Raw genomic sequence first — 12,810 nt, forward strand, 5'->3', positions numbered from 1 at the left:
TGAGGTACTTTGATTACATTGAAAGGGTTAATCTCCTCCATCCCCATGTCCTATTATATCTAATCTTATCCTTCCCACTAAGCAAGCAATATACATAGCAAGAAACAGATTACATTGTGTAGTTCTCTTGTGTACAGCTAGGATTGGCTCAAATATTTCCCACAGTTTCCTTTTACATAACCTTGAGCTGCAATGCTACTGCAAACTCTGTTACAGGTGCTTCTCACAAAATTAGAATATCATCAAAAAGTTAATTTATTTCAGATCTTCAATACAAAACGTGAAACTCATATATTATATATAGTCATTACAAGTGAGTGATCTATTTCAAGTGTTTATTTCTGTTAATGTTGATGATTATGGCTTACAGCCAATGAAAACCCAAAAGTCATTATCTCAGTAAATTAGAATACTTTATAACACCAGCTTGAAAAATGATTTTAAAATCTGAAATGTTAGCCTACTGAAATGTATGTTCAGTAAATGCACTCAAAACTTGTCTGGGGCTCCTTTTGCATCAATTACTGCATCAATGCGGCGTGGCATGGAGGCGATCAGTCTGTGGCACAGCTGAGGTATTATGGAAGCCCAGGTTGCTTTGATAAGAGCCTTCAGCTCAGCTGCATTCTTGGGTCTGGTGTCTCCCATCTTCCTCTTGACAATACCCTCTATGGGGTTAAAGTCAGGTGAGTTTGTTGGCCAATCAAGCACAGTGATACTGCTGTTTCCAAACCGGGTATTGGTACTTTTGACAGTGTGGACAGGTGCCAAGTCCTGCTGGAGAATGAAATTTCCATCTCCAAAAAGCTTGTCAGCAGAGGGAATCACGAAGTGCTCTAAAATTTCCTGGTAGACGGCTGCGCGGGCTTTGGTCTTGATAAAACACAGTGGACCTATACCAGCAGATGACGTGGCTCCCCAAACCATCAGTGATTGTGGAAACTTCACACTACACCTCAAGCAGCTTGGATTGTGGCCTCTCCGCTCTTCCTCCAGACTCTGGGACCTTAATTTCCAAACAAAAAGTAAAATTTACTTTCATCTAAAAACATCTTGGACCACTGAGCAACAGTCCAGATCTTTTCTCCTTGGTCCAGGTAAGACACTTCTGGCATTGTCTATTGGTCATGAGTGGCTTGACACAAGGAATGCGACACTTGTATCCCATGTCCTGGATACGTCTGTGTGTGGGGGCTCTTGAAGCAATGACTCCAGCAGCAGTCCACTGCTTATGAATCTCCCCCATATTTTTGAATTGCATTTTCTTAATCCTTTTAAGGCTGCGGTTGTCCCGGTTGCTTGTGCACCTTTTTCTACCACACTTTTTCCTTCCACTCAACTTTCCATTAATATGCTTGGATACAGCACTCTGTGAACAGCCAGTTTCTTTAGCAATGACCTTTTGTGGTTTACCCTCCTTGTGGAGTGTGTCAATGACTGCCTTCTGGACATCTGTCTAGTCAGCAGTCTACCCCATGATTGTGGAGCCTACAGAAACAGACTAATGGATCTTTTTAAATGCTTAAGAGGCCTTTGCAGATGTTTTTGTTGATTATTCTAATTTACTGAGATAATGATTTTTGGGTTTTCATTGTCTGCAAGCCAAAATCAGCATTAACAGAAATAAACACTTGAAATAGATCACTCTGTTTGTAATGACTATGTAATATGATTGTCACTTTTTGTATTGAAGAAATGAAATAAATTAATTTTTTGATGATAGCCTAATTTTGTGAGAAGCACCTGTAGCACCGAATATTACACACGTAAACCGGCAGTACTTGTCCAGAACTAAAGGACATGACATGACACTTCACTGGTACTACCCTCGAGAGATGGAGCTTTGGCACCAAATCCCATATCTCCAAATATGCTAAGGTTTAAGAATACTTTGAAATTGGTCATACAAATCTTTACAACCCCTTTATTATAGATCAGCAGTATCAGGCTGTGCTATCTGATCCAGCTGGTAGACCTTTGTGAAGGAGTGAGGAACACAGCCTATTAAGTAAGGTGTAAACAGGCTTAAGTATTACCATATATTTCTATATTTCTTCTCCATTAATCATGCTGGCTCAGATGTTTACTGTAATTACCATATACAGATACAGTGCCTTGAAAAAGTATTCATACCCTGTGAGCTTTTCCACATTTTTCACGTTAAACCCACAAACTTACATGTATTTTATTGGGATTTTATGTGATATACCAACACAAAGTAGCAATTATTTCTGAAGTGTAAAGGAAGTAATTCATGGTTTTCTAAATAGTTTAACCCCTTTCTGCCAGCTGACGTACTATACCGTCCATGTGACCCAGCACAATTTGATCATGGACGGTATAGTACTTCATAGCGATCAGCCGCGTACACGGGTGTGTGGCCGATCGCCGCCGGGTGTCAGCTGATTCTCAAAGCAGACACCCAACACTAAGTGCCAGGAGTGGTCACAGACCGTGTCCAACACTTTAACCCTCGAAATGCTGTGATCGAACATGACAGCCCCTCTGCCTTTGGATTTGAGACCCCATGGCGTGACACGGGTCCCGATCGCTGCCATGGTTACCTGATGTTGTCATGACAACATCTGGGTTACCAGAGCTGAGAAACTTCCCGGTCATTCACAGTGCATGATCAGGAAGTTTCTCAGGTCAGTGTAGTAAGTTCAGAGCTGACATCTTCTATAGCATGCAGATGTTGCTTCATCTGCATGCTATAGAAGCGATCAGCCTCCTAAAAATGATTGTCCCATAGTGGGACAAAGTGTAAAAGATAGAATAAAGTAAAATAAAAATTAAAATAATTGTAAAAATATTTTAAAAAATAATAAGGCTAAGTGCCCACATTGCATAAATGCTGCGCAAATGTCCGCAGCATTTCCGCAACTCCCTGCCGAGGGTAAAACGCATGCGGAATTCGCATGCGTTTTCACACAAAACACAAGCAGAATACTTGCAGAATATTGCTTGGAAAAGTGATTGACAGGTTTGTCACACTTGTCAAGCATAGTGCTTGACAAGTGTGATCAACTTTTTACTATTGATGCTGCCTATGCAGCATCAATAGTAAAAGATAGAATATTAGAAAAAATAAAAAACATGGTTATTCTCACCTCCGACGGCTCCGGACGTCCTCAGCGGCGCTCCCGATACCTTCTGTTCCCAGGGATGCTTTGCTAGAAGGACCTTTGTGATGTCTCGCTCGCGAGACCATGACGTCATCTCAGGTGATTCGCGCAAAGCATCCCAGGGAACAGAAGATGCTGGCAGTGTGGCTGAGAGGCGGGAGAACTCCGGGGGCCATCAGAAGGTGAGTATATCACTATTTTTTATTTTTATTCTATTTTTTGCAGGTTATGGTACCCAAGGCATGGAGGAGAGTCTCCTATCCTCCAGACCCTGGGTACCATCCGCACATGAAGTGCTCACCTTACGCATAGGATTCCTTGGGGATACATTTTATTAGCGTCTTTTAAGCGTTTCCGCTGCGGCAAAAATGCTTAGAAAACGCAACGTGGGCACACAGCCTAATAATAAAAAGATCAATATTTATTCAATCACTAAATAAATATTTGAATGAAAAAAAAATCTAAACAATAAAAGTACACATATTTAGTATCACCGTGACCATAATGACCTGACCTATAAAACTGCCCCACTAGTTAACCCCTTTAGTGAACACCATAAAAACAAATTAAGGCAAAAAACAATGCTTTATCATCATACCGCCGAATAAAAAGTGGAATAACACGCGATCAAAAAGACAGATATAACTAAACATGGTACTGCTGAAAACGTCATCTTTTCCCACAAAAAACAAGTTGCTATATAGCGTATCAGCGAAAAAATAAAAAAGTTATAGCTCTCAGAATAAAGCGATGCAAAAATAATAATTTTTTAATATAAAACAGTTTTTATTGTATAAAAACGCCAAAACATAAAAAAATATAAATGAGATATTGCTGTAATCATACTAACCAGAAGAATAAAACTGTTTTATCAGTTTTACAACACGCGGAACGGTATAAAGCCCCCCCCCCCAAAGAAATTCATGAATTGCTGGTTTTTGTTCATTCTGCCTCTCCCAAAAATCGGAATAAAAAGCGATAAAAAAAATCTTGTGCCTGATAATGGTACCAATAAAAATGTCGACTCGTCCCGTAAAAAACAAGACCTCACATGACTCGGTGGGCCAAAATATGGAAAAATTATAGCTCTTAAAATGTGGTGATGTGAAAACTATTTTTAGCAATAAAAAGCGTCTTTTAGGCTGTGTGCCCAAGATGCGATTTTTCAGCGTTTTTGCCGCGATTTTCGGCGCGAAAACGTTTAAAAATCGTGTACAAAACGCACCCCATGCATTCCTATGGCATTCTGCACATGCTGTGCTAATGCTGCCTTTTTTCCCCGGCGGAATCGCATCGCGGAAAAAATCGCAGCATGGTCATTCTTTTGTGCGGAATCGCAAAGGATTGCCGCGATTCCGCACCCATAGGAATGCATGAGAATCGCTTACTTCCCGCATGTGGCTATGCCCACCATGCGCGAAGTTAAGCGTCTCATGTGCGGTTCGTACCCACGGTGTGGAGGAGAGGAGACTGTCCTCCAGGCCCTGGGTACCATACCCCTGTAAAAAAAAAGAATAAAAAATAAAAAATCGGGGTATATTTACCTTCCGACGTCCCGCGCTGCATTCCCAGCCTACGCGTTCCCAGTAATGCCTTGCGGCAAGGTCCTGTGATGACATAGTTTCGCGTGACTCTAGCGGTCTCGCGAGATCGCTATAGCAACGCGAGACCAACGTCATCACAGGTCTCGCAAGGCATTACTGGGAATGCTGAGGCCCGGGATGGCAGCGCGGGACGTCGGAAGGTAAATATACTCCGATTTTTTATTTTTTTTATCATTTTTAACATTCTATCTTTTACTCTTGATGCCGCATAGGTGGCCTCAATAGTAAAAAGCTGGTCACACTTGTCAAACACTATGTTTGACGAGTGTGACCAACCTGTCAATCACTTTCCAAGCGATGCTTCAAATCGCTTGGAAAGTGCTTGAGAAAATCGCGGCAAAATCGCGAACAGAATCGCGGTAAAATAGCTGTGAAATCGCGTGGAAAAAACCCGCGCGATTTCTGGGAAGGAGTCCGGTTTTCAGTGTGCATTTTAACACGCAACGTGGGCACATAGCCTTAGTGTGTGACAGCTGCCAAACATAAAAACCTGCTATAAGGCCTCTTTCACACATCCTGATATTTCCGGTACCGGAGATGTAAGTGTTCCTGTATGTAATACTTGCGGCACATGTGTGACATGCGTGTGCTGCATCAGTGCCACAAGGACGAGCGTCAGGGAAGAATTGTTACGCGCTAAGCACAGCACTGTTCCCCTACGCCAAGTGCTGAACAAGGCTCTCATCATTCTCCCCTGCTCTGCCAGTGATCGGCACAAGCAGGGGAAGAATGATTAGAGTCGTGTCCAGCACCCGGCATCGGGCAACAACGCTTTCTTTGACGGTTCTTCCCCAGCACCGATGCATGTCACATGGATGACATCAATGTGTGTTATGCGTATGCACGTGTGCTGGATGTTTTGTGCCCATGCTGACATTAAAAAATGGACATGTGCACAAACCCATTCACTTGAATAGGCAATTAGCGCTCTGTTCTTCCCAAGTCTCTCCGCATGGCTAAGTAGCACTGTACAACCAAATACTGCCACATTCAATAGAAACTGTGGGACAAATTTTGTTGCCATTTTTACTCACTTCTTGTGTGAAAATGCAAAATCTTTGACTAAAACTAAATTTTGGTGGTAAAGATGTAGTTATTTTGTCCTCACTGCCCAATGGTATAAATTATGCGACACACCTATGGCGTCAATATGATCACTGCACCCCTAGATGAGTTTATTGAGAGATGTGGTTTGTAAAATGGGGTCAATTATGGGAGTTTCTGCTGTTTTGGCACCTCATGGACTCTCCCAGTGGGTCATGGCATCTGCAAACCATAACAGTAAAATCTGGCACTCCTTCCATTCCAAGCTCTGCCATGTGCCCAAACAGTGGTTTACCCCCACATATGGGGTATCAGCATACTCAGAACAAATTGAGCATCAACTTTTGAGGTCCAATTTCTCCTGTTATCCTTGGGAAAATAAAAAATAGGGGGCGAAAAGATCATTTTTTATGGAAAAAATATGATTTTGTATTTTTACGGCTCTACGTTATAAACTTCTGTGAAGTATTTAGTGGTTCAAAGTGCTCACCACACATCTAGATAAGTTCCTTAGGGGGTCTACTTTCCAAAATGGTGTCACTTGTGGGGGGTTTCCACTGTTTAGGCACATCAGGGTCTCTCCAAACGCGACATGGTGTCCGATCTCAATTCCAAGCCAATTTTGCATTGAAAAGTCAAATGGCGCTCCTTCCCTTCCGAGTTCTGCCATGCGCCCAAACAGTGGTATACCTGCATTTATGGGGTATCAGCGTACTCAGGAGAAATTGCACAACTTTTGCGCTCCAATTTCTCCTGTTACCCTTGGTAAAATAAAAAAATATTGGATCTGAAGTACGGTACATTTTTTGTGAAAAAAAGTTAAATGTTCATTTTTTGTAAACATTCCAAAATTTATATAAGCTAATAAACTTCTTGAATGTGGTTTTGAGCACCTTGAGGGGTGAAGTTTTTAGAATGTTGTCACTTTTGGGTATTTTCTATCATATGGACCCTCAAAGTGACTTCAAATGTGATGTGGTCCCTAAAAAAAATGGTGTTGTAAAAATGAGAAATCACTTTTTAACTTTTACCCCTTATAACTTCCTAACAGAAAAAAAATTTGGTTCCAAAATTGTGCTGATGTAAAGTAAACATGTTGGAAATGTTACTTATTAAGTATTTTATGTGACATACAGTATCTCTGTGATTTAAGGTCATGAAAATTCAAAGTTGGAAAATTGCAAAATTGTCAAAATTTTTGCCAAGTTTCCAGTTTTTTTCACAAATAAACGCAAGTTATATCAAAGATGTTTTACCACTTTCATGAATTACAATATGTCACGAGAAAAAAATGTCAGAATCACCAGGATCCATGGAAGCATTCCAGAGTTATTACCTGATAAAGTGACAGTGGTCAGAATTGTAAAAAATAGCCTGGTCATTAACATGTAAACCACCCTTGGGGGTAAAGGGGTTAAAAAATATAAATCTTGGCATTTCAGCAAGACCTAATGAAATCTTACTAAATGTAGGCCATATTAATCCTGCAGCACACAGAGACTCCGTTATTTTTCTGACTCAATTGTAGGTCAGTGGTCACCCATAGTAGTCTTTATAGAGTTTATAATTTGGAAGCCTTGGGGAAGGTGAGGGTGTTGTTGGAACCATAATCTGGACTCTACAATGTGGCCATATGAAGTCAGCCTCACTATATTTTTTTTAAGAAATCCACTCACCTTCATTGATTGGGCACTGAATTTTTTGGACAGAAACATAACTTTTACCCCATAGGAAAGGTAAAAGCTGAGCAGCCGCAATTGGCAAGGAGAATTTCTTTTCTGGTATCAGAGCTATAATTTTCTTTAATGTTTGAGAACAGTTCCAGCGTTCTGGAGCATAGAAACATTTTGCAACCGTTAAGGCCTAGAAAGCATAAAGATTAGGAAAATTCAGTTATCATTAAAAATACGACTTTATGGTAATAATCCTTGTATTTCTTATATATGAATTCAACCACAGATATAAGAATATGAAATAAAATATTGAAAATATTATTGATGTATTTATAATTATATTCAAGGATTTTTCAATTTTGCAAATAAAATATGTTTGAAATTACTCATTTTAATCCATATTGGCATTACTTGTATCAAGGTCAAATGTGGGACCAAATCCCACACTAATGACATACCCTCCAATGAACCAATTTTGAATGGTACATATACATTTTTTTGGGGGGAAGGTGATGGATGAGAGGTATTTACTATCCAAATTGTATGGCTACTTTAAAAAATAATGCTGGAGAGAGGTGTGGGAGCTGCAAACGTGACAAAAAGATCCAGCCAAATGAGGTTGAGTCCAATCCAGAGTACACAGGTGGGTGCCAATCCCACTGGAGAGCACAGAATATCAACAATATTGTGAAATTATTCAAAGCCCTAAATAATTTATCTAACATATAAAGCTCAAAGTGTGTATGTATGTATGTATGTGTGTGTATGTATGTGTGTGTGTATGTATGTATGTATGTGTGTGTGCATGTATGTGTGTGTATGTCCGGGATAGGTATCCGCACCGTCGCAGCTACAGCCACAAAATTTGGCACAGTCGCACGTCTGGACCCCGAGAGCGTCCTAAGCTATGTTGTGAGGTGAAATTTTAACCCCGCGCGTTCCAATTCACCAAACAAATTTGCACCCATCTACATACTGGGGAAAAAGTCTGTGCGTGTCAAGCCCCGCCCCTCATTATGATGTCATAATGCCCCTATTTGCATACTGGGGAAACAGTGTGTGCGTGTTAAGCCCCGCCCCTCATTATGATGTCACAATGGTTGCCATGGCAGCACTGATGTCATCATAGGTTGCAAGCCCTGCCGCTGCTCATTATGATGTCATAATGGTTGACTATGGGATGGAGGATATGTATGATGTGTATATGGGCATGGGACTATGGGATGGAGAATATGTATGATGGGTATATGGTAATGGGATGGAGAATGTGTGATGGGTATATGGGCACTTGACTATGGGTTAGAGGATATGTATGATGGGTATATGGGCACGGGCCTATGGGATCGTGGATATGTATGATGGGTATATGGGCACGGGACTATGGGATGGAGGATAATTATAATTTGCTATAACTAACCACAGTTAGTTACTATGCCCGGGCAGCGCTGGGCTCTTCAGCTAGTCTAATATATAAAGCTCAAAGTGTGTATGTATGTATGTGTGTATGTCCGGGATAGGCATCCGCACCGTCGCAGCTACAGCCACAAAATTTGGCACAGTCACACGTCTGGACCCCGAGAGCGTCCTAAGCTATGTTGTGAGGTGAAATTTTAACCCCGCGCGTTCCAATTCACCAAACAATTTTACCCCTATCTACATACTGGGGAAAAAGTGTGTGTGCGTCAAGCCCCGCCCCTCATTATGATGTCATAATGTCCCTATCTACATCCTGGGGAAACAGTGTGTGCGTATCAAGCCCCGCCCCTCATTATGATGTCACAATGGTTGCCATGGCGACGCTGATGTCATCATAGGTTGCAAGCCCCGTCGCTCATTATGATGTCATAATGGTTGACTATGGAATGGAGGATGTGTGATGGGTATATGGGCACTGGACTATGGGATGGAGGATATGTATGACGGGTATATGGGCACAGGACTATGGGATGGAGGATGTGTGATGGGTATATTGGCACTGGACTATGGGATGGAGGATATGTATGATGGGTATATGGGCACAGGACTATGGAATGGAGGATGTGTGATGGGTATATGGGCACTGGACTATGGGATGGAGGATATGTATGACGGGTATATGGGCACAGGACTATGGGATGGAGGATGTGTGATGGGTATATGGGCACTGGACTATGGGATGGAGGATATGTATGATGGGTATATGGGCACGGGCCTATGGGATGGTGGATATGTATGACGGGTATATGGGCACGGGACTATGGGATGGAGGATGTGTGATGGTTATATGGCCACTGGACTATGGGATGGTGAATATGTATGATGGGTATATGGGCATGGGACTATGGGATGGAGGATGTGTGATGGGTATATGGGCAATCGACTATGGGTTGGAGGATATGTATGATGGGTATATGGGCACGGGCCTTTTGGGATGGAGGATGTGTGATGGGTATATGGGCACGGGACTATGGGATGGAGTATAATTATAATTTGTTATAACTAACCACAGTTAGTTACTATGCCCGGGCAGCGCTGGGCTCTTCAGCTAGTAAATAATAAAACCTTTCACTTTGTTTGGGTTTTTTATTTTGCCAATCCACTGCAGAGATATTAGCAATAAAAAAATGTTTTTTAAGTTTACATGTGCATTACCAGAGAGATTTCACTGGGGGCGTGTACTTCTTCCTATTTCTGATGCTGACTAATCCTAAACAGGCACAAAAGAACCTGCCCCCCACAATAGCATTGGCAAACAATCTGCTATCCTTACTTCAGAGAGATGACATGTGCTGGAGCAGAGGTGAGATTGATTAACTAACAACTTTCAGCTCTCATCCCTGGCAGTCAGTGTGGGGTAGGTGAAGTGGATGGCTGCTGGCAGTGTAAGGGGAGGACGGGACTGTAGTCGTGACCAGAGATACTGAAGCATCTATGTCCTGACCTTCCCCTAAAGAAAACTGTATTCTTCTGTAGGTACATCTCCAAATTTAGGTCCCCCCGAGCACTTCCCAGGTGATGACGGTCCCTCTTTCAGGCAACGCTCGTTAATGGAGACACAGTCCAGGATAACTAGAACATTCTCTTTACTTAATACTTCGCACGTTACATCCACAGTTGGCACATCATGGAATTCACTTGTTTTCATATCTTTCCCTGCTTTGCTGTCACTTCTGTGCAGCACACACCCAGACCCGACCATCCTAGACTGCTCCCCAGTTTCTTCTTGGACCAACTTCCTTCATCTGCTCAGTCCAACCGACTCATGCCCTAAAGGCATCCGCCCAGGTGATGAGTCGCCACATTTTTCCTTCCCTGTTCTGGCCCACTGCTATGATGCAGAGTGGCCGTGGATAACATGGGCTGCAGCAATTTAATGTTACGTGGCTGTCTGGGCCTCTAGCCCATGTGGACACTTCGGGCACCCTGGCCCCATCTGGCCTAACTTTCTAGAAACTCCTGCCTTACCACCCGGCAGCCCCTCCTACACTTAACCCCCTATAACCATCATATAAACTATACTAACAGTGCACACTAGTATGCCCCCATCTAGTGGCCCACAAAGGAACTACACCTACCCTTATCTATAATAACTATAATACTAAGGTGCCCTTCTCTAATGTCCCAAAAGGATGCATTTTACTTTCCCTAAACTGTACATGAGCATTAGTATACATCATCACATTATATTATATACAGTATTACACTAAAGGAACACATCATCATAAAATATAGTTCTACAAAAAATGGCAACACATGTATGAATGCGGCAGTACAATAAATGTGAGCAATAATACATATTACTGTGTAGCAGTACTGCAAATGTAATCATAGACATTACCAACAATAACACATGTAAATATCAACACACTGAGAACAGTTAGAGGAAGGGGAGCAAGGAGGTAATTATATCTCACCCCCTTACACTAGCACTATGAAAGGATAGCTACTAGAAATGTTTATAATGAAACTCAGCTCTGGCAGTCAGTGTGGGGGAGGAGCAGTACAGCAAGTATGAGAGCTGAAAGCTGCAGATTAGTTTGCTTCGCTTCATCACATGCCATGACTTTGCAGTGATCAGAGCAGATGGTCATTATATATCTCACACTGAGCCTGTTCTAAACTATCGTGGGGTGGGGTCTTTTTTTCCCCAAAGTGTTGCTGCCTTTCAGAGAAGCAAAATTAAAAAAAAAAACATTTTATTCTGCTTAGCAGCGAATTTTAGGGCATGTGTCCACTTAAACATGAAAAAATTGGTGAAAGATCATCTTTAAAGTCAGCTCTGAAATCAGTATGGCTAGCTTCACACTAGCGTTCAACAGAGCTGTGGATGGCTGCCTACTTCCTTCTTTCTGCCTCCGTTAAGCCATGCCCACTGCCGCACCTCTTCCTTCAGGTCCGACTACGTCCACATGCGTCGTTTTGACGTGTCCGCCGGTGCACCATCAAAACAATGCATACAGATGCGTCAGCATACATCCGCATGGCCTGCGTACCCAATGTTAAAGATAGGGTACGCAGGATGCATGCAGACGTAGGGAGAGCTGAAGGAAGAGGTGCAGCAGTAGGCGGGGCTTAACAGAGGAAGAAAGAAGGAAGTAGGCTGCCATCCGTAGCGCTACACAATGCTAGTGTGAAGCCAGCCTATCAAAGTATGCACATGACTTTATAGGGGACCTAGCACCAACATGAGTCATACCCAGGCTGGGACTGGCCCACAGGAGAACAGGAGAATCCTCTGGTGGGCCCCTGTGCAAGAGTGGGCCACTACCCTCCTATATGAGCTGTACGTGGCACTATACATGAATCACTATGTACAGACAAAGGCTGCATCTTATTAATTTAACAATCTACCCAGTTCATTGTTATATACATGTGTGATTGAGGATAATGTCACATTTGCATGTAGCTGAAAAGTGGGGCCCTGGAGTTGGTTACTGGTGGGCCTTGGCACCCCAGACCGACACTGGATACTCTAGGGGCAAAAATCCACTGCATAATATTGGAGAAGACATTCTTTATGTTCATATGCAAATAAGGTGCTTAAAGCACCACGGCAGGGCCACACATTCCAGAGCACCCCAAAAACAGTTTCCAAAACAGTATCAGAAACAACCTCCACTACTACTAGCTGTGGAACAATAGGCGCTCTGGATAACATGGCTCTAGGCTCAGTGCTCCAAGTATCATGGTTACAAATTATTGCAATGATTTTTCTTTTTCTACAACTATGCAGCTAATATATAGACTGTAAGATATGGCTCCTCTTAATTCAAAGACACCTAAATGGAACTGAGCTTAATTTAATATCGATTTTGAAGCTGACAGACTCCCTTTAAGATTTTACCACATTAAGTATTGTCAAATAATTTATTCGCGAATATTCAC

At 42.2% G+C, this 12,810-nt stretch overlaps 1 protein-coding gene across 1 annotated transcript in view; it reads right to left on the reverse strand.

The window, feature by feature from the left end:
- The window catches only part of LOC141069333 (cobalamin binding intrinsic factor-like), a 166,768-nt gene that overhangs the window by 31,603 nt on the left and 122,355 nt on the right, over nucleotides 1-12,810 (reverse strand). The window contains exon 6 of the mRNA XM_073558809.1: nucleotides 7,450-7,636. Coding sequence (XP_073414910.1) covers nucleotides 7,450-7,636 — 187 coding nt within the window. The remainder of the gene's footprint in view (nucleotides 1-7,449; nucleotides 7,637-12,810) is intronic.

Source organism: Dendrobates tinctorius, unplaced genomic scaffold (assembly GCF_039654945.1).
Source record: "Dendrobates tinctorius isolate UK_male_01 unplaced genomic scaffold, ASM3965494v1 ptg000258l, whole genome shotgun sequence".
Lineage (NCBI taxonomy): Eukaryota > Metazoa > Chordata > Amphibia > Anura > Dendrobatidae > Dendrobates > Dendrobates tinctorius.